The following is a 23,490-nucleotide window of genomic DNA, read 5'->3' on the forward strand; positions in this document are numbered from 1 at the left end:
TTAATCTTATATAAATGCATAGAAATAAATACCTTAATTGGTCTTACCACATTTCTTGCATTTCTTGTGTTGTTTACTCAACACCGGTAGTTTCATCAGTGTTAGAAATGTATATCAACTGTTACCATTCTGAAACCAAGAAATTTTGATAAATTGATTTTCAAATAGTTCAGAAACATAATTTAAACAAGTATGTGCTGTTATTTTACATGTTCTTGATTTTAAAATATAAATCACGTTTCTGAAGTGGTCAATAGAAGGCACTCAAGAGTTTGCTTCTTTTCAATTCCTAAGGAGCTAATTATTCAAGAAGAAAGAAATAAAAAACAGATCTCCATATATCTTTGAGGTCAGAGCCTTTCAAAATCAATGTCTGACAGGAACAAGCCAAACAAAAAGGGTACCACGGAGACAAGAATCCTAGGACATACACACACAATGAGAATAATGCTTGTCCCTCTAAACTTAAGTGACAGCCTGGTCCAAAAAAGATCTATGCAGGAGTGAAAGACTCTGAGACCCAAATCTTTACAACTGACCAATCCTTGCTCTACCCTCCAAATCCTCCAAAGTCCACTTTCCCTGCTTTAGAATTAATAACCCATAGGCCACTGGTCATAAGTATGATTTTCACAGGTACTGAAGGGTTTTCCATTCTGTCCTGTTCAGAGCAACCATTGTAGGTCACTGTGCTTCAATCAGAATTTGAAATGTGCCATTATTCCGTATGAGTGCTTTTTTATTCATTTCCCTTTAGCTCCTAAATTACTTTTTGACATAGCCCTTTCAAAAACTTGATTTAATATTGGCTTCAACTGTGTGAGTTACCTTTCAATCAAAAGATATTTCCATTTCATATTTGTTTGACCTGGTTCTACTGGGGCCCCAAACTGCCTTGCTTTGTGTTGAGGCATCTCAACCTCGATCCTTTCCTACATTCATGTCTTCTTTGGGAAAAACAACCCTGGTACAGCCCTGAGCACAATTCCAGTTTGCTTTTCCCTCCTGCCCAGAGAAAGACAAGAAAGAGCCACTAGACCAGTGCTTATTATATTTTCCTTCATTTCATAATAACTATTTTCTAGGCTTTTACAAAAATCCTATTTCTTGTTATGTATATTCACTGTAACAATTAAAAAAATAGGGAAGAAAGATAACTTTCCTCTTCTTCCAACCACATCATGTAACCAATGATAACATTTTAGTGTATATCTCTCCATTCCTACCTCGAGGCTTTGGCAAACATATGCAAATATAGATTTATATATTTGACCTTTACTCTGACGTGGTTTTCTAGATGTGGCTTGTTTTCTAAAATGTATTTGGACTGGAATTCGAACTTGTTCAAGTATTGCTTTTCTTTCTTATTTTTCTTCATGCTTTTGCATGTTTTCATTGAAATCACACCCTGGGGACTTTGCTTCAGCCATTAGCCAAACTGCCAGTGCCTTCCTGTCGAGCTATGTCCAGGTTGAACTGAGGCTGCCTGCCCTCTGGGATATCCAAGCATCCTTTGGCCTCCTCCTCAGCTTTTCTTTTCTCTGAGAGTTTAAAGTGACGGGATCCATTTCAATGAGCAGGTGTTAGTGATTGCTACTGTGTGGCAATTGTCCCTTTGTAGGACTCCTGGAACATTGGCTTCAGAGGGACTCTGCTGTAGCAAGAAAAGGATTCTAGAATTTGTGGAACAAGCGGGCTGTATTGGCAAATTACTCATGTGGACCCAAAACATCTTAGGGCTGATCTACTGAAACTTTTTTTTTTCTGTTACTTCATATGGTTTAACTGGTCATTTCTTAGAGCTAGAAAATCACTGCAGGCTGATTTTTACCCACAAATGACGTGTTCTTCCAGAGCAACTTTGCTGTGCAATTAGCTAGGTGAATGATATATGTAAAACAGACTGGGCAGCCACTGGGTGGCAGCAGAAATTTGAAAAATATACGGCATGAATCTACTTTCTTTACTGTTTTATCTTATCGCTTACTGTTTAACATACTAAAAGACAACATTATTTTCAACAAAATGTCTTTTGACAGACAATATTCACTAACTTATCTCTCTTATGTAAACTAGCATATTCAACTATGAGAAAAATATATAAAACATTAAACCTTATGACCCAATATTCTGTGAATATAATACACATTTTTACTACTACTCAGGATGACTTTAGATGGGTATAAGTTATTTTCCTGATAATTAAAAGCTGCCATTACTTTTTTAAAAATTTTTTATTGTTATGTTAATCACCATACATCATTAGTTTTTGATGTAGTGTTCCATGATTCATTGTTTGTGCATAACACCCAGTGCTCCACGCAGAACGTGCCCTCTTTAATACCCATCACCAGGCTAACCCATCCCTCCAAACCCTCCCCTCTAGAAACCTCAGTTTGTTTTTCAGAGTCCATCGTCTCTCATGGTTCGTCTCCCCCTCTGACTTACTCCCCTTCATTCTTCCCCTCCTGCTATCTTCTTCTTTTTTTTTTCTTAACATATATTGCATTATTTGTTTCAGAAGTACCAATCTGTGATTCAACAGTCTTGCACGATTCACAGCGCTCACCATAGCACATAGCCTCCCCAATGCCTATCACCCAGCCACCCCACCCCTCTCACCCCCCACCACTCCAGCAACCCTCAGTTTGTGTCCTGAGGTTAAAAATTCCTCACATCAGCGAGGTCATATGATACATGTCTTTCTCTGATTGATTTATTTCACTCAGCATAACACCCTCCAGTTCCATCCATGTCGTTGCAAATGGCAAGGTCTCATTCCTTTTTATGGCTGCATAATATTCCATTGTGTATATATACCACTTCTTCTTTATCCATTCATCTGTCGATGGACATCTTGCTGCCATTAATTTTAATAGTTTTAAAAATCTGCTAACAGAAGTCTACACATTCAAAGAAGAAATGCTGAGGAATTTAGAAAAGACAAAGAATAATATTACTCAAAATCTCCAAACCTAAATTAACCATAGTCACTTCCATATATATATATATGAATAATTTATTGATTCAATCAATTCATATAATTTTATATATATATAATTTTTGATGTGTACTTGTTTTTTTCAAATAATAAAGTCTTTTTTTTACATAATGATTTAAACTGCTGGGTTTTTTAATTTAATATAGTGTGAATTATGTGTTCGTCTCATTAAGTATCCGTTTACAATGTTATATTTAGAAATAGAATAATATTCCCTCACTTGGCTATAAGAATTCCTTCCGATTAAGCATTTACCAATTATTTACCAATTTTTCTAATATTTACTCTTACAGACAACTTTTGCTAATTTTGAAGTCAAGGTAGCTGATGGTTTTCAGACTTCCAATGGTAAATTTGCCAGCCTTCAGTGGTAAATTAATATCTTATATAGTGAGAGATCCTGAACTTTTCTCTGGGTTAGAGTCCAAACGTTCCAATCAGAATTGCCTGGACTGATCCTAAGTCAGAACGTTAAGTTTGAGGCCCAGACATCTGCATTTTAACAACCTACCTGAGCTAGTTAAAAGCATACTGAAGTTTAGAACCATCAGCACTCTGAATCAAACTATATAGTCAGAGGACTTCAACAATAATGTTAACAGGAAATGCACAAACTTGGAGAAACATTTCTATTTCACTTGTCTCCATTTCTTCCTTTATTCTGTGGAAATGATGATGTGTTCTAAGGTGAGGGTGATGTCAAGAGAATACTGGTGTTTATCAAGAGTTTAGTTCCAACCTTAAAAGGCAGGTTTTGGAGACACTGTGGGCAAGAATATGCTTCTTTGAATACCAGAGAACATTTATTGTGACTGTCATATGCAACAAACTTTATGCTAAGCAGTTTACACGTACTGCTATCCCTCACAGCAATCTTGCTAGGTTGCTATAATTTCATCTTAATAGATAAGCTCAGAGGTTCAGATAGGTTAGTTAGGTAGATCAACCCAGGTGACAGTTGGTCAAAGTCAAAATCAGAATTCAAACAAGTCTTTCTGGGGCTATAACCCATGTTCATCAACTCTAGGACTCTGTCAGGCAGAAAGGTGTATGGATAGGTAGGCAAATGAAGTCTCCTCCTGGCTGGATAAGTTGCTAAGAAGTCATGTACAGTTACTGGTTTGTTGCTTTCCCCTGTGATTTACAAATGGCAAGAGAATACTTCAGAGCTGATGCTGTGATATATCATGGCGTTCACTGAGAGGCAAATGGATTTATTCGTTCTTTTTAACTTTTTTAATTTTAGATGGTGCAATTACTAACTACAGGTCAGAAAGTGTATATACATTGTTCAGAGGTTTTGGGAAACAATGTAATAACATAGCAGACAAAAACATGTCCTTGCTGACAGTTTCTTTAAAATGTATAGCTAGTCACAACCACAAGGGGGCTGTGGGCAGACAAGCTAATTCTGAAGTAGTTCATGCAAATTGACATGTAACTAGAATTGCATGGTTTAAAAAGGGCATGGTTTTTGGAGACACAGGGCCCTTTCTGGGTGACTTAATAGGTTTGACTCTTGCTTTCCTTATCTGAAAATAGGGATCATACTACTTTCTTTGTTATCAGAGGTGGCTTAAGTTTGTGCAAGGCACTAGATGATATTATACATGAGACCATTTTAATACCTTGCTTGGTGAATAAATAATCCAACTTTTTATCAGAAGCCTAATAACACGGGCAAAGGGAAAAGAACTGATTTTAATCATTTACTAGGAAAGTTGCACTTTTTCTCAAGTTGGGCCTTTGGAAATAGCTGATCCTATCAGTCATGCAAGAATCTTGGTAAGCAGAAGGCCTAGGAAGTTGATTATTTTGCCTTCTGTATGAACCTCCCCTATGCAGAGGGTCATTTGGAGAATGATAGATAATTTTATGTAAATTATCTCCCACAGTACACTGAGACCCAGGGCCCTACATTTGCTCTTACCTATTATCCAAAGGCCTCTCCGTCAGATGTCCACTTGGCATGATCCTGTACCCGCACACCTTCTTCGATTCTTGACTTAAAAGTAAACTTCCACGTTAGTCACCTTGGGCAGCCACAACAGAAGACCATGAACTGGGTGGCTTAAATACAGAAATTAATTTTCTCATGGTTCTGGAGGCTTGGAAGTCCAAGATCAAGGTGCTGGTTGATTTGGTTTCTGGTGAGACCACTTCTGGCTTGCATATGTCACTGTCTTGCTGTGTCTACACATGGTGCGGGGTGGCGTGGGGGAGAAGAAAAACACTCTGGTACCTTTTCTTATGAGAACACTTATAATCCTATAGTATCAAGCCCTGCCTTTATGACCTTGTTTACCTGTAGTTACCTCTTTATAGGTCCTATCTCTATTACAGTCACATTTGGGGTTAGGGCTTCTACCTATGAATCTGAGGAGACACAATTCAGCCCATAGCATTTCCTCAGTGAGGCCTTCCCTGGGAAGCCCATCTACGTTAACAACCTCTACACCACGATACACTCTGTGCCCTTACCATGATTTATTTTCCTTTACAACACTTTCCATTTTCAAACATATTATATATGTCATATATTTATATTTTTGTTACCCGTCTCCCCAACACGAGAATTAAAACTTAGGAATTTTGACTGTTCATTTCAGTAATCATAGCACCCGTGATGGAGCCTGGCACAGAGGAAGCCAAGAATATAAATACTGCTGTGCGCTCTGTTATGCGTGATGGAACCTGCTAGAGACACCAAAATAGATGAGATCCTACACCTGCTCTTCAGAAGGTCTCCGTCCTGTTACATAGACAAGGCTCGCTATATGTGAACGGTCGCTCTCTGTAACTATAAACTATACCTCAGGAAATGATCAAAAAGGAATTTAGAAATCTGTATTGTGCACAGTCAAGGGAGACATTTGCTTCTCCTGCAGGAGCTAACCTCTTCAGATTTGCATAAATCTATTTGCTGAACCATGGGTCAGGAAATCAGATTTCCCATTATTAAAGTTATCATTCTTTTCTTGGTAATATTTATATGAGCCAGATGCAAACCACAAGAACAGGTCAAATCTATGTGCTGAAGTATGTTTTAAATATCCAACCCCACAGGTAAATTATACACAGAAATATCCCATGACAATAGTTTAATAAATGACCATGTGTAACAATAGCCAATTGTAAAGCCCAGGTTTTCTTTTCTGATAAATTAGCTTGATATTCACTTTAAAAAAAAAAAAAGAAATGATTTATTAGGTCTCGGCCAGAGAGCTTTCGAAGTCATCCAAAATGTTATTAAGCTTGCAATGGTATTTTTTTAAGCATCCCCTCATTAATTTGGATGTAAAATTATAGGAAAAAATAATCTCTAGTTTAGCTACAAGATAACATTCACTTTCCTGCTAAGGTCTAGTGACAAAACAATGTTAATGCACATTTCTACCTATTACTGAAATAGTGGAATCCAAACTGAAGTGAGGAGATGCTGATTTCCCTTGTCTGGTGAATCATGCAGGCCACAAAACCACAGTCCTGAAGCAAACCAGACCATTTGTGCTGTTTTTTCCAGATGAGCCAAATTTGATGACAAACCATTCTCCATACAAAGGAGCGTTTTTTTCTTTTTCTTTTTCTATTTTAAGTGAGAAAGTATAATTCCTCCAGTAAGAGATGCAGAGAATTATTTTGCTTCTCATATTATATTGCCTAAATATCTTGACTCTCTCTGAACCTAGATAAAGTAAATTAAATTATGACTTCAAAGGAGATTCTTCTCTCCAAAACTTCCATTCCCTCAATTATTCTCCGCATCCAAACCCAGGTTGTTCTGGAAAATAGGATGTTTTCTGGAAAGGTACATTTAAACGGCCTTTTCTACTGAATTTAAAGTTAATTTTTTAAATGGCATTTTCTGAGAAAATTCCCTTCATTTTATGACAGCGTTTTTTGGTACAATTCTGAAGCACAGCACACTAAAGAAATGTTTGCTAACTATTTTTCTTGAAGAATCAAGTCATCAGTAAAATCTTTTGTCGCCTATAATGCAGCCCCTAACATAGATGTGGTGATCAAACAAAACTAGTTTGCTCATGGAAGGTTGGATGAATCCTGGCATCAAAAATGCCCCAGGTGTTGGAATCCCCTTGTAAGTACTGAGGGTCGAGGAGTATGCTCTTGCTTGTTGTATTGAGTGAAATGACATATTCTCCTTCAGTAGAAAAGAAAGTTAAGGCATCTCTTTTGGGAAATAACAAATTTCTTACACAATCTAACTTTATGAATTTATTATTACTTTGATATACCATCAAATAATTACTTATTAAAATACTTAAAATATTAGCTCGGCAGATGGCTTCAAGAAAAATAGTTATGAGTTGATAAAAGATGATTTTGTCCTCTGGGGAAGATGGTGAGTCAGACACTGAACAGGAATGTGAGTAGCCCAAATTCATGCTCTTACCCTAGCGGCATGAAAAGAGACACAAGGGCAGAGACCACTGGGCACTACCGAATAAGCTTTTTTGTATTTCTACCACTTACGTTCCTAGTTGCCAGTCTGGAATAAAGGAAGCAGTAGGATTCACTTAGCCAGGTTAGGTTTGCTTGGAAAAATGTAGGTGATGTAAGCAAAGTTGATCTCTGGCACTACATATCCTGGTGCTACCTGTTGGCAGTCCTATCTATGCTTTCTCATTGTCCCCAGTGACCAAGACATTTCCCTCCTGTGATCACCAGCTTTTATTTCTTAGAAGTATTGCACAAGGCACTGTAAATTCCCTGACTCCAGTCCAAATCTGCAACTTGCATGTGCAGGACTCAATCTTTGTGTTATCTGAACTCTACTGAAAAACAGAAATAGAAGCAATGTCTTCTTCCTTAAGAAAAGAATAGCCCACATTGCAACTTATATCAGGACACTGCTATTTTTTGCTGTAGTCTCTGTAATGCGATTTGACTTTTTAATGTCTAGAAACACGGATCACATTGATCTAAAAAATTATTAAGAAGTCAATGACCACCAAGGACATCTGGTACCACAAACATCATTTTAATATGCTGTTAACTTTACAAAATCAATTATCAACATTACCGACATCTAAACAAATTCCTAGATTCACATAAGAAGGGCCTGGGGACAGAGCTCTAACATGTCTAAAGGATCACACACCTTGCAGAGATCATTATCAGGAAGGACCGTGTCTTTAGCGATGGGCCCTGTTCAAGGGAAATGATTGGGATGCTGCCCCAGGGTGGGGGCGGGGGGAACATGCCCTCCCTGCCACTATGTCAGGGACGGGCAAAGGACGTTCCTCTGGAGGTTTCGTTCTCGCCCAGTGGCAGTCCTAAATGGTTTCATCCACTTGGTGTCTCCCTTCCCCAGTGCACCTTGTACATGCCTTGATTATACTCTTGTCATATTAAAATTATTTTATCATCTTTCCCACTAGCCTGTAATTTTTTTCAAGGTTTGGGACCCTCTGATTTTTTTCTCAGACTCCCCAGTACCTAGAAGTCTGCGAAGCAGTCATTGTAATATTGTAGCAAATAAGAGCATAGGCATTGGTCTCTGAAAAACATTTTCATACTCCAAATTTTTGTCATGTATTCTTTTCTTTAAACCCTTTAAGCCTCGGGATCCTCGATCATTACATGGCTGTAACAACAGTGCCTGCCTCACGGGATTTTTCTAAGGACAAATGTGATCATTAATACCTGTGAAATGCTTTGCAGCACTCCGTACTAGCATTCCGCAAGTATTTTCTATTTTTTAAAATACAGTCTGCCCTTTGGGAACAATTCGGAGAAATTGCTGATTTGCTTATACAGTTAGAACTCAGATAGTTTATAAAATTTCCTTCATATTCAGATGGCTAAAGACTTGTAAATGATTTGTTGAAACATTAAGTCTAGGCAACATACAATTAAAGTCTTCAAATAAATTTATGGAGTCAGACACACTTTCTAGGATTTCTGTCCAATTGTCTTTTGCAGGAAAAAAAAAAAGTCCAAACAGTTGTGTCAACTGCTCTCCTGGCTAGGTTCTTCCAAAATAAAATACTTATCTTTGATCACAATGAAGTGTGTACATGAAACTTAATGAATCACTGGGTAAACTACTTGTTCTCAGCCAAGGCCTATGATGGATACAAATAAATACTTCAGATGCTAAGAGCAATTTTTACTCAAGTAAGGCCACAATAAGGTACTAAGGATAATTGAATATTTATGTAAAAACTGTATAATTGTTCCTATTTCATAAGAATATAGGAATTAAAACATAAAGCATTCAGATCAGTTTCAATAAATGTCGGCTTAAAGAACGCTGGACTGTTCAACTTCCTCTAATGAATTTTGGAATAAAGGATGCCTGTGGAGTAATGCAAACAATAAATAAATTCCATGTTAAATAAAATTAAGAAAGCATTTTGTAAACATTTTAATAGAAAAAATAGGACAAAAAGGGAATGCCATCATTGTCCTGAAAATAGCTACAATAGCTACCCAGCTATCAATTTTCCATTGACTTACTTGGATAAGTTGGACTTTCATTACTATAAGCATTTAATTCAGTTTTTGTAGGAAGCAGTGTATTTCGTTCTTTCTCTCCCCCCCCCAAAAGTAAACATCCTCTTTCGCCATCTGGTGGCCAAAGACAGCATTGTCCATGTAGATGAAAACCGTTGAACTATGATTTAACCATAAGTTATGTTTAATGCTTTCTGATTCATCCTAAAGATATGCGTTTTTAACCAATGTAAATATAACAGGCAATTTTGTTCTAACGGTTCACAGCATTTTCTTCAAATAACTCTAGCTGTAATATTTAATGCAAGATAAAAAAAATAACCAAATCCATTCTTCTAAAAAAATAATTTTAAAGTTAATTCATTTGGAAAATTAAAATTAAATATGGTAGTTAACAATTTCACCTGAATGTCTTTTGGTATAAAGAATTAACAAGATCTTTATGAAAGCAAATTCCAAATATACTTTTAAAATGATAAGCACAGTAGATACTGTTAATTTCAAAGAGCTTTCAGTTTTGACAGTTTTAACAGTATGGTTAAATGGCTATTTTTTTTTCTCCCTATAATTTTTTAAGTAAAATTTTCAATGTATTAACACATTTTATGTAGCTACTTCATTTCACAAAAAATTAAAAATGACAATTATTTAATGTTTAATTTCTTTATTTTCTCCAGAATATTTTAATATTGAAACCCAAATTGTTACTTTGAGAAAGGGAAAAACAGAGAAACATGAAGAGACAAACATTTCATTTCATTTAACTTATGCTATTGTGAGCAGTCACTTTTGTAGGCAACACTTTTTTCTTTGTAGAAAAGAAATAAAAAACAAACAGCACCATTAAAGAATGCATGATCCCTGAATTCTAAACAAAACACTGTCTAAAAATTGTTTAAATGCTCCTTGCACTCAGTCACATTTAGTCAGGTATCAAAGCAAGCATAACAGTATTAAATTGTAGCAGTCTTACTGAATCAACTGCTCCCCCTTCTGAGGATTTTACACACCTTTTCTGAGTTTTTCCTGTGGGAATAATATATTCTTTGGTAGAGGACTGAAGGAGGGTTTTACTTTTCTGTATGCTGATATAAAATGTCTGTATGTTCAGGGCCTGCGCCCCCAATCTGTGTTTGTCATGCATGTTATGTTTGGGTTGATTTCACATTTTGCTGTTACACTGTAGGAGTAATACCGCCTTTTTTTTTTTTAAAGGCATTAAATGGCTAATGTCAAACAGATGTAAACATTCAGAATACTGACCCCCCCCAAAAAAATACACACACACATTTAAAAAAAAAAAACTGTACTGAAAATATGAATCAGATTAGGTTTCCAGGAAGCAGGGGGAAAAATACAGCAGTACAAGAAAATTATGGCAACCAAGTAAAGCACTTTCTTTGAAACATTCATGAACAGTACAAATACAACAAAGTTTTTCTACAGTCTAAATTATTCTGCAACTATCAAATATAGTACAAAGCGAAATAGTATGTGCTATAAAAAAGCAGCTCCTTTAAATTATAGTAAAAATGCTTTCTGTTCGCTTTACAGTGACAAAGCATGAGGACTGAAGACAAGATTTTTATATTCAGTGACATTTTGGCTACATAGGCCCCTGACAGTCTGACGAGTTCCATTTCTAGGACTCTTCACATTGTTCTCTAGAAACACAGAAAGACAGTGACTCTGGGCTCTGCACGCTCAGCGGGCTCATTCCCACCAGGCAGCTAGTGCGGTGCTGGCCTCCACACCAGAGAGACGCTGCAACCCTAAGCTTGGTTTCAGCTTCTGTGACCTGGAGGCTCACCAGACCAAGGAGGAACTGGGAACCCAAGGCCACAGTAACTTCTTCTCTTGAAATTGTGTGAGTGTTTAAAATGGGGCTGCAACATCACATATTCTTACTCTTGGCTGCTTTATGAAGCACCATACGCACCAGCCCGTTGGGGTCTGTAGGTTTATTCCGAACGACTAAGAACATCCAAGGTCTAGAAGTCACCTAAACCTGCTAGATCGTTCATCCCAGAAACACATACCACCATAAAGTCTTTATAGCAACCGGGCTCAACCTCATAGGTTTGTTTTCAAGTTTTTTCTTCAAACTAGACCTTAGCAGAGAAGTATTATATAGAACTATGGTGCTCAGTTCACCAACATTTCTGCTCTTCTCACTATGGGGAAGGGAAACTATTTTCATTTTGAAAATGAATTTGCATCAGAACGTTCTTATTAACATGCCCATTAACTACTTAAATGTCTTTACACACTTCAGGCATATGCATATCATAAGAGGAGGGGGATGGGGGAATAGCAATTTTCTTCCTTCCCCTGCTCCAAAAGTGCTACTTAGGGAAATACATCCTTTGTGATAAAAAAAAAAAAAAAAATCACATGTTACATGTGCAAGTTCTATTCCTGATAGGGATTATCATAGTGTCCAATAATCAGGATAATGCACACACTAACATTTGCACATCACACCACAATAACCATGTAGTAAATAACATACTACAGTTGCACATGGGCAGACACCTGTGGAAATCAGGAAACTAAGAACCTACTTACCTAATCCAAATATACTGGCTTTCATATATATATGTTAAGGAGACATTTGTAAAACATCTGACCCATATTTTACTTCTGAATTTTTCTTTCCATTATTTTTTAGCCCAAAGATACTAATTTTCACTAATATAAACCATATGCGAACACCAGGAATTTGAACGGGGGCAAAAAAGAGGGCACAGAAAAATTATCCTCTTTGGACCTGGGTGACAGAATCCATGCACGATCAACAATCAGTTCTCCAAAATTATGTGAAAAATCACCTAGTTTGTGAAAAATCAAAACATAGGGAAGGACACTTTTTCGTTTTTCCCAGTAAGTATTCCACAATGATGGAACTGATAATGAGCTCAGTATCACTTTAGTCTCAATTGTACCTCATATACAGAGTACAAAGTTTGGTAGACCAGCGTTTCTTCAACACGCCGTGCCAGTTACTGATGTAGTAATTTTGAATCTGCTGGTGTGGACAGTACCTGACACTGGTCGAGGGGCAAGTGGATTTGGAGGGAGTTGGCATGTAAGTGTCTATATTGTAGGGGTCCCCTCTGTGAGACTAGAGCATGCTCTTCTGAACCAAGATGGTATTGCAGCCAAGGGGACCACAAGAGGATGTCGCTCCAACACAACCTGGTGCAGAGTGAGCTGGGACTTCTGCATTCCTTGGGAGGGGCTGGTGAAGTGCACTGCTAACTTTCTCAGTCACTAACTTTGTTAATTTCAACGTGAACGCCAACAACAGAAGTGACGTTACCGAAGCACCGAATCTCAGCCACAGAGGCAGACCCTTCTCTACTTTTAAGTATCTTTCACTATTAGCAATGTATTAATAAAAGTGACGTTTGTGTCACCTAATAAAATTTTGCAACATCACAATAATAAATATGGAGAAAAAAAAGAAACATATACCATGGTTGATTATTATAAAAAAAAGTCACAAGGTGTTTTTTTTTTTTTTTCCTTTTCTTTTCAGGAATGTAATCTCTGCTCACTCCAGTTAATTTTTAAGACATCTTTTAAGGGAATGTCAAAAGTTTACATTGATGTGAGAATGTCTGTCATTCTTACCCTGGATATAGATGATTTCTGCCCCCCCCATGTTTTTCTTCTTTTTTTAATTCTACAGCCACAATCAATCAATGGGTTAATGGCACTCCACATTTTGTGCTCTGTAATCTGAAGTTAAATGGGCATGGTTTCTGTTGTCTTTCATCTTCCCACAGTGTGCATGTGCTTTTTGAACTTGCTTTGGGGAACAGAGCCTCCTGAACTACAGCTGTTCTCTGGCATGAGGGTGGCCAAAGTATGTGGAATGTAACTCAAATACTCAACACCCATACTTTACTGGATAAACACTGACGATATTTGTAAGATGCAGTATCCCATTTTCAAAAGCAGTTCCACTCCCCCAAATATGAAGAATGTACTGAATTCTACCTGGGGGGGGGGGGGGTGTGGAACCAAAACATGCAATACCTAGAATGATTTTTAAAATAAGAGCTATTTCAGAGTCAAATATAATGAATTATATGGATTGCGAATCATGAGGAAAAAAACCGTTCAGAAATAGATCAACATGTCAGCCTTCTCTAGTTCCTTTTTATCATCAATGACGCTTTAAAAGAGAGGTGGCCAACCTCTGCGGAGTCAGAAGCCAGAATGTATGTACTGGTGTCATCAAGAAAGGGTACAATTATCCCCCCCCAATTTTAGTATCTAGTAGTTGTATTAGAGTGAATAGAATGGACCAATATTTACATTATCAACCCACTTCTATGTGTTTGCATACACAGCATTTTACGTGATTTCTTAAATTCTAGGGCATTTTTTTCATACTTGCTCTTAAAAGTTACACATGATGCTCTGCAATCCTAAGGGCCTCTGGGCCTCTGGTGGTCAACTGACCTTACAGTATCAGGTGTCCAAGGGCTGGAACCAGATTCCTGGGCTTGAGGCCCACATGGCAATTTCAGGTATCAGACACATTTCACTACAATGTGTGCACAATGTCCAAGGCAGACCCAGACATTCTGCCAGTCTCTGAAAAGAGTAAACAGGGAGGGAAGAGAATAAGGAGAGTGGAGTGCATTACTGGCATACCTCCTTTAATGTATCTTTCATGATATGAGCAAATACAAGGAATCATACATTTAAATCAGATTCCCCTTTCCAAATATGATTTAATCACTGCGGTAAAGGTAGGTCCAGAAGAGTCAACTGTGAAAACCCTTGATGAAATGGTTATCTACAGAAGAATGAAAAACCAACTACCTTAAATCACTTTCGCCATTCTCTTTCTACATTTGCATCTCTGGTTAGCATTAAGTAATTAAAAATGTCCTTTTCCTATCTACACCTGGATTAAAAAACAAAACAAAACAAAACGAATGGGTTAGTGACCTGTGTACACTTGGACAGAAATTTTCCAAAGCTGCGGATGGTAACTTAATATGCAAAAGACATGCCGCTGAGCCATTCGGTTGGGATGCGATCTCCCCTTTCTGGGAAACGCAAGTAAAGAATCCCAGAGAGAAAGGATAATCTGTTCCAAAGTAAAATAAATTATCACGATATAAACCACTGAGTTATTCAATGTGTTGCTGCTGACGCCGTTTGGCTTTTCCGTGTTGAAAAGGGATACTGCATCTTGCCTTAGCTCTTTACCGCACAACCAGGCAAGCTACACAGAGTTTGGAGGGACCTATGCAGTCGTCATGGCAGAAGGCCCCACAGCCTTTGCACACAATCATGGCTTTCAGCCGGCAAGAGCATTTCAGTTCCAATTCATCCGCGTTGCTGCTGTCGGCAAAGTTCTGAACGGGCATCTGAGCGTTCTGACCAGGCAGGCCCGTGGCGGGATTGGAGCCGCTTCCCAAAATCCCAATGGACTTTTCAATTGCAGATGCTGCCCTTTTGAAGCTCGTGCTACCAAAGTGTATTGTTGGATAATTTCCACAGAGCTGCTGTTGTTGCTGCACCTGCATTTTCTGAGCAGCTAATTGGGTAAAAGGCTTTTGTGGCTCAGAAAGCAAATAGGAAGAGAAATCTGCATTTTTTAGCGCAAATGCTTTTAACTGTTCTTTCATTTCATTCTGGTCATAGGAAACTTGTTTCATGCCCAGTTCACAGCTGCTGCTTAAACCTTCCTCAAAAGAAAGAGGTTCCGATTTTATATTGCTACATATGCCCGTGGACTGTGGCCAACTAAGTCTCTTAGTGGTTTCCATGGTAACCGGTGGTTGCTTTTGATCGGGTGGGACTTCTGCATTAGGGAGAGGTGGAGGTAGCGGAGGTGGTGGTGGGGGAGGCGGGGGCAAGGCCAAGGGCGGAGGGGGCGGAGGGGGTGGGGGCGGGGGATGCGCGAGTGCTTTGTTTGGCATTGCGTGGGCAGCCCCTCCCACATCATCACCTTCTTTAATGGGCATGTTGGGGGATACCATGTTGGCTAACCTTAGCTGGTGTGATGCGGAAGAAAGGCCAACCTCTCCCAATGCCTTCTGTTCAAGATGCCTGTTGAAGGCAAATGCATTACAGCCCACGGGGCTCTTGGCAGAGGCCTGTAACAGGGCTGCACTCGGAATGGGGCCCCTGGCAGCCACAGGCATTTGGTAAAACTGCTGTCTGTGTGAGGTACCAGCATCAGGGTGGAAGCTGCCGTTCTTTTCGACATGGAAGAGGTTCTGCTGGAAGCTACAGGAGGGGAGCAGCCGCTTCTGCTGTTTGACCTCGGGGCTGTGAACAATTCTGTTCTGCATGGGGTGCTTGTTCAGCCACTCCTGCTTAAACGGCTGGCTGTGTCCTCCTAGCGGGGTCAGGCCCGAGTTGATGACACAAGGCACCCCTTTCACATCTGGCTCCACCAACAATTTCCCTGGCTCGCATTTAACTTGAGTGTGCTCCCCCACAGTCCTGGCGACTCTCTTTTTGGGGTGGTTGTCTCGCTTTCTCATTTGTAGTGGTGCAAGGGTCCCCGCCAGGTAGCCCTTCCCGTCCGGGTTCGGAGAGCTGGACGGCATTTCGACGATGTTCCTCTCCGGTGCTGTCTTCCCCGCTGAGGTAGTTTGAAGAGGCAGAGGGAGCCTGCTGATCTCAAGCTTGGCTCCCAGTCTGGGCTGAGGCAACACTTTTTCCAAAGGCAGGTTGCCCTGGAGTAACTGTGTCACCAGTGGATTGTTAGCCTCCACAGAGGACAGCCGGCAGCCGGAGCCCCCTGTGCTGGGGACTCTTTTCAGGGGGTCTGTAGCCAAGGAAATCACCTCTTCCATGGGGCCAGAGGCGGGAGCCTTCACACTCTGTGTCTGCGGCATGCTAGGTGTGACCTCCGCGGCCGGAGGAGGCAGCTCAGGGCCGGGGAAGTCTTCAGTGTCCATTCTAAAGCCCTTGTCCACTTCATGAGGTTCAGACTTCACGGGGAGAGGGACATTCGTTATGAGATTCCTGGGATGAAGTTCTGACATGTGGGAGTAGCTGGTGTGTTCAGTTTTGACGGCCTTTGGACAGCTCTGCTCCAGATACTCCTTCTGTTTACTTGAAGCAGGGTGACCAACCAGAGGTTGTCCTGCGCTCCGCATGCCCTCATCATTCCAGCAAATCCGGCTGCCTGGGTTGTACTGACTGCTACAGCTTGTGTCGGCTTCACTTTTGAAAGTGGCAGGGCCACGTGCCTGCTCGGCAAAGCTAGTACCAGGAGCGGGCCCTTCGCTTCGTTTGTCCGGAACCACCAGGGGTCCTTCTCGGAGACTCGAGCAGGCTGCCGGCACCGTTGTGCACTCCTGCTTCGCTGCGGCAGCACTGAGGAAACTCGAGCCGTGGTCTACACCTTCGGGGGCAGCCGCCTCCGGCCTGCTGATGACAGATACCTGGGGGCACGCCATGGGCTGCACGGAGGCTTCTGTCCTCGCGGACCTGCTCTGGAGGTCCAAGCTGGCTTCTGCACTCTCGATGGAGACAGTCAGAGACAGAGTGGAGGTCAGCGTGGCACTGTGGTCCACGATGACTTTACACGGGATCGATCTGTTTATGGCTGCTGGTGCGAAGCCCCCCGCGGGTGGCTGAGGTTTCCCAGAATTGTCTGCCCTGTTTCGAGGCCCTGAATGTTTGTCTGAGCTCTCTGCACTTAACTTGGGAGGACTCTCGTAGGAGTTTATGGTCAGCATGCTTCCAGTAAACACTGCGACAGGTGGGCGTGTGGCCAGAGCGTCTGTGGCCGTGGCCGACTCCCTGCAGCTCAGGGCAGCTCTCACAGTGGTACCCAGGGGCCCAGGCGCCTGTTCTTCACTCCCAGGCATGGCTAGCTTCTCAGAAGGAAATCTGCTGCTAAGTCCCGTCGGGGGAATCAAGACGGAACTCGTGGAGAGATGGTTTGGCAAGTTATTTCCAACGGAGGGAGGTGGCACGGAGGCATACTGGCTGGGGACCAGGTTACTAGCACTGCTGCTGGGCAGTAGCAACTGCTTGTCGTCCATGGGGCTCGAGACACTGCAGCCCTCGGCCGGGACGGGGACAGGAGTGCTTTCAATACATTTTGGTATAATGGCTATGCACGGAGTGTCCGTTCCCTGGATGGTTTTTAACATGCTTATATTACAAGCAGAAATTGTGGTGTTTGCACTGTCAACAGACATTAGAACAGAGGATTTATCAACAGAACTCACAAAGGGATGTTCTTTAATTGCTCCCGACATAGCAGTGCTGCAAACAGACACAGGGACAGAATTTTTATTAAAAAGCATGGGCACACTGCTATTTTCAGAAGAGGTAGATGAAACAATTTTCTCAGATAAATGTGACACGGGTATATTCTCATCAGAACTATGCACAGATAAGTCCGTGGCAGTTTCTGGAAGTTTAGCTGGGTTAAGAGACTGCTGTAATACAGTGGTGGTCTCTCGGAGGTGCGCAGACTTGTTGCTAGGAGATCTGCAGTTTGGATTGACAATAATCACGCCGGTTGACCCTTCAATTTTTGTTTCAGGGGTAGAAGAGACTTCTAAGCTTGGAGGCCCTTCCTTTGAGCCGAGCGGAGGCAACCGGGACTCTTTAGTGTTCTGGAAGAGGTGGGCTCGGGCTTGATGCTTTGCAAAGAGCTTTGCCTTTGTCTGCTCTTTGATATGTGCCAGGGTTCTCGCCTTTCCACTCTCTCCTGGGCTCCCCATGGCTCCTGAGACGATGCTCGCCGCAGCGGCTACAGCAGCTGCCGCGGCCGCCTCTCGCTGGGCCCTCGCTTGCTGGGCCCGGGCCTTGATGTCTGCAAGGGTCCTGGCTCCTGTGTTCCTCCCACCGCCGACTGATGTGCTAGGGGATGCTCGAGACTCTGGTTTGGAGACGGGCTGGCTCTTGATAATGAAAGGTGGCCCAATTTTGGAAAGCTGGATCTACAGGAAAGGGAGAATAGAAAGAGAAAGCGCTTGGTACATGATCACAGAGGCAGGTGGAAGGTGATAATGCAAGAGACAAGATGGGCTGCATCCTCTCATAATGTGGCATCAACAACACCTAAATCCCCAAATGGGCCTTTAAGGTATAAAGCGACAATAAATGTGGCATGAATGTGAAATTAAACTTTTTAATCTCTGTTTTTCATCTACAGAAACATCAACCGGTGACTTCATTTGGTATGGAAATGAAACATCTTCTTAATGCCTCTTATAAATGGAAACAAAATCCCTGCTTCTTAAAATGAGGTTAGCTAAAAAAGACTTAGAGATACTTAGCTTTTAAATTATCTTCCTTCCTGGCATGGAAAACTGGGACCTTCATTCTATATGAGTTTCTCTCTTCATTTGCCACAAAGAAAAAAAGCCCTAGCCAAGAGGTCAGAAGACTAGAATTCTCATCCTGCCTTCACTCAAAGAAATTCTGTAATCTTGGGCAAATCATCGTGTACTTCGCTTTCTCCAGTGACCTCCGTGAGCCACAGACTCTGTCGTTTTTCTGTACTCTCATACCACCTGGCAGGCTGACTCATACCTTTATAATCAGCAGACAATAAGAGTTTGTAAACTCACTTGTAAAATGAGACTAGTTATTTCTGGTCTATTTCCTTCACAGGGCTGTTATAAAGATGGAATGAGACTGTATTTGTGAGAGTGCTCTGCTTTCCAAAGGGATTTGGTATCATCTTTTCATAAAAGCAAGGGCAACTCTGGTTTTCTGCCTCTAAAAGCAACTACAGGTTGGGCAGTTTCTTCGGATATCAGTAATCTACAATTTGTTGAGTTTCATAAATATCCCAACCCACACTGTCCACCTAACTCATGCTAATTAAGAGGCTCACAGTCATCACCAAATTAATGAAGCACAAGACTCAAAAACTAACATCCCATAGCAATGCCTGTGATGTTCTAGTCACTAAAAACATTCTTAGGGTCATAGATTTGGAGAGCTGGAAGGCAGCTAGTTAAAGCCCCTCATTTTACAGTTGAAAAAAAAAAACTGAGCCTGTGGAGGGAAAATAGGCTGCCCTGGAGTCATATAACTAGGGAGTGACAGAGAGAGTCTTCGGGTTCCCCATTCAGGGCTCTTGACAGGTACTACTATGCTCCCTTGTTTTCCTTCCTCTAGGAAAAGCTTTTCCTAGAAAACATATCTCCCTTCTTAACATATGTATATTTACACTATAAATGCTTGACACATACTATAGGATCATATCAATCTGAAATCATGCTTTGGAACTTTGGTAGATGAAACGATCTTTCTGAGCTATCTCATTTCTCATTTTCCAACCTGCGATGTCTCTCTTCTAATCCAAAAGCTTCAAAGAAAAAATGAATTTAGAGAGGAGATTCCATTTCCCTTTTAAATATTTTCTTTAGTTAAAAAAGGAAACAACTAAAAACATTTAAAAAATTACACCTAGATAAGCAAGAGCTCAAGGCCAAACACCAAATATACTTATGCTATCCATCTACCGTAAAATGTACATTGAAAACAAGCTTTTGACAAGAAAAATCAGACTGCTGTGTTCAAAAATACTTCCTATGAAATGCATGCTTATATTTTTCTTTCCACTGCTTCAGAAATTAAAATGCATAGTGGGGCTTTAATTGGGGCTTAATGTTCATCTTTCACATCTTTAGAATCTTATTTAATAGGGGTTACTTTATTAAGTAGAATAATTACGGCTACACTCTTAAAAGTCAGCCTTATGGATATCATGAGACACATACATAAAATAGATGTCAGGGCAGAGCAAAATAAAGAGAAAGAAATTAAGAGCAACACAGCTTGAATACGGTTATAATTCTAGACCAAACCTATGGTGGAATAATCCACTTAACTGTTGGACAAATGGACTGAAATGAAAGCACCAAATAAATATAGATTATGTTGGGTAGGATTTTTTTTTTTTTATTAAACAGAGTATTTCTTTTGAATTAAACTTAATTTTCAGTTTACTTAGGCAGGGCCAATTTATATAAAAGATTTGTTTTCTGAGAGTTAAAACCTATCTGGGACCAAAAGAGAACATGTAAGTCGGAATGTTTCACTACAGGTTTTATTATTTGTGAAGTTAAAAAGCTCTTTACTATCTCAAAAATTAAAAAAAAAATAAGATTTGTATATCTGTATATCTACAGCATTTTTCCCTCAGGGTGTGCAAAGCAATTTCATTGATTTCCTCAAGAAATATTTAATGAGGCTCTTCCATAAGTCAGGTCCTTTCTGCTAGGAAATGGTGGGGTGGTGAATATTTGCTGGAAAATAAATGAGCCGATATTCTCGACCTTCTCCTCCTTCGTGTATGCCTCTGACTTTTGACTACTTTCCCTAGTCCTACTGAACTTTGATATCTTTACTTTCCCCAAGTGCATGTAGGTCTTCATCCTATACACCTTGGAGTCCCCAAAAGACCCTCTATCTCATGGCCTATCGGCTCCCCCGGGCCCTGTTCTCCCTCCCCATTTCTCTTTCCTTAAATGTTGAGGTCTAAATATATACATATATCTAAGATTATCTTGTGAGCTCAGCAATCCTTAAAAAGGATCATTTACTATTAGAATAGTGCTGAGAGTATTAGATCATGAACTGCCACATAAAACCTGGAGGGAAGAAAACCTTATTTAATTCTGAAAATTAAGCATCAAAAAAGGGAAAGCCTAGCTATGGAGTTGTCTTTGATGTTATTATTGGCGTTCCATACCTTGAGAGGCGGAACTCTGGGCTCCTCTCTCGGAGGCTGTTCTTTCTCAGGTGGGCCGCCGGGTGCTACGCTCCGGGTTGACTGGTCCTCTTCTATCCTAGCCCTCTTTTCTTTACAGATCCCAAAACTGTGTTGCTCTGCGGTTTTCCTCTTTGATATCTCCGAATCTCTACTTTCATTTCTTACCCCGTCAGGTGACTTGGAGGGCTCTGACAACTTGGAAGAATGTGAGGTCTCCAACCTATTCTGTGAGCCCCCTTGCTTATGTGTTTTATTTCTAGAGCCTTCCGAAAATGAAGTCTTATCCACCGATGAGACATATTGCTTGTCTTGTAATTTAGCTGATGGAAGCTCATTTCCCTTATTCTCTGTCTCTTCAGAAAAGACAGGTAACTCCAGTGGTGAAGACGCCCCTTTCTTTTCTGTTCTTTGCAGGACATTATGATTTTTTACTTTTATCATTTCTATAGAAGGAAGTTCTGGAATTGAAGCAGGATAGGGCTTTTCAGTTTCAACATGTGATTTACAAGGCTGTTGATTCAGAGTCTTACCGTGCAAGTCTTCAGATGGAAATGCTTCAGGAGCAATGGAGGAACCCATTTTGATAGGTTCAGGAGTATTTGATAGAGTCTTCTGTTGAGAGAGAAGGCTCTCTCCCAGCGGCTTGGCAGGGGCAGAACCTTCATCTTTCTGTGGGGAGAGTGGTTCTTCACATAGGGAAGGAGACTTTCTTTGCTGATGCACCATTCTTTCATTCATGGAAGAATTAGAAATCGGAGATGTTTCTGAAGGAAGTGGCAAACTGGATATAAAGGTGGTCTCAGATGTGAGAAGCATGGAAGACACTGAAGACGTTTCTGATGTCAAAGGTAAATCAGACATGGGTGATGTTTCTGATGTTAAAGGTAAATTTGATACTGGGGATGCTTCGGATGTCAAAGGTAAACTGGACATCAGAGATGCCTCTGATATTTCAGGTGAAGTGGATACTGGAGATATTTCTGACATCAAAGATGCATGAAGGTTTTCATCAGGGGGATTTCTCTGATTATATTTGTCTGCATTTTCAGTGCTGGACACCTCAGAACAAAATGTTGTCTCAAGGGAGGCTGGAGTACATGATTCCTCTGAGGTGGATTGGGTTTCCCCTCCTGGGGATGTCAGGCTGGTACAGGCTCCCTCTGGGCTCTCGGAAGAGAAGGAAGTTTCAGAGATGCAAGCATTTTCAGAAAGCTGTTCATCAGGATCACTCTGTAGCTCCATATCTACAGCAATTCCTTCATTGGGAAATTGGCCTTCTAAAGAAGATGACCCTGTTTTTATTTTTGGAATATTGGTCTCTATTGCAGCTTCTGGCTCCTTCTGTTCTGTGTCACTGACATGAGTCACAGATGAAGTGGAAGGAACGAGAGAGTCACAGACTTCTAGCTGATCGATAACAACCGACATTTCTTCCTGGGGAGATTCGGATTTCTCTTCCACCTTCACTTCAATATGAGGCAGAGTTTCTAAAACATCATTCATCATAACACAGGATTCCAAGTTATCTTCCGGAGGTGCTACTTGGGGCTCTTCATGAGAGTTGGCTGGACTTTCAGACACCTCAGAAAATTCAGGTATTGTCTTATGATTTTCATCCTGACACTCACAGATACTAGTCTCTACCTCTTCTGCAATCTCCTCCTGAATCACAGATTCTTCAGGGATCAAGATATCCTCTGATTCTGATTCTGCCATCACATCTTTACCTACATCTACCATAGGACAAAGCGTAGCACAGAACTCAGGCTCTGGAGAAGCTGGACTTTTCATGCTTTTTGGCTGTTGTTCTTCCAAGGGAGTCTGTGCGGAAAGACCTGGAAGGCCAGAGGTTCCACACGAACTACTTTCAGCTCCATTACTGTTTGGTCCAGAAGTGAGCTTCATCGATTCCTCTCTTGACATGCCCAACCTGAACAGAAATTAGAAAGATTAAATTATTGTTCAACCACAAAACATGAAAGGTACAACTTACTTATGTGTGTGTATGTATATTCAACAGAAGTAAATGCATCAAATTAATTATATAATCACTAAGTAACATGCTTAGTGTTTTTATTTATGTAATGTTTTAATTTATGTAAACTAGTTTATGATGACTTAGTTCTTCTACTGCTTTTATAATCATAACTAAAGTAAACTCTACTTCTGGTTAAAAAAGGTATAGATTGATTGATTGATTTGGTATAGATTTTTGTTCTGTAAGCAAGGAGATATGAACTTTGCCAAATGTTATGTAAAAGGAATTAAAAAATTACAG

At 40.5% G+C, this 23,490-nt stretch overlaps 1 protein-coding gene across 1 annotated transcript in view; it reads right to left on the reverse strand.

Moving 5' to 3' along the window:
* Positions 1–14,709: 14,709 nt before the first annotated feature.
* Positions 14,710–23,490, reverse strand: part of ASXL3 (ASXL transcriptional regulator 3) — a 153,931-nt gene continuing 145,150 nt past the window's right edge. The window contains exons 10-11 of the mRNA XM_028098189.2: positions 21,192–23,142; positions 14,710–18,423 (exon numbers count right to left, since the gene is read on the reverse strand). Of these exons, the coding sequence (XP_027953990.2) occupies positions 14,710–18,423; positions 21,192–23,142 (5,665 nt within the window). The remainder of the gene's footprint in view (positions 18,424–21,191; positions 23,143–23,490) is intronic.

Source organism: Eumetopias jubatus, unplaced genomic scaffold (assembly GCF_037043125.1).
Source record: "Eumetopias jubatus isolate StellerSeaLion01/CBP00866 unplaced genomic scaffold, mEumJub1_p1.0 scaffold_16, whole genome shotgun sequence".
NCBI classification, from domain to species: domain Eukaryota; kingdom Metazoa; phylum Chordata; class Mammalia; order Carnivora; family Otariidae; genus Eumetopias; species Eumetopias jubatus.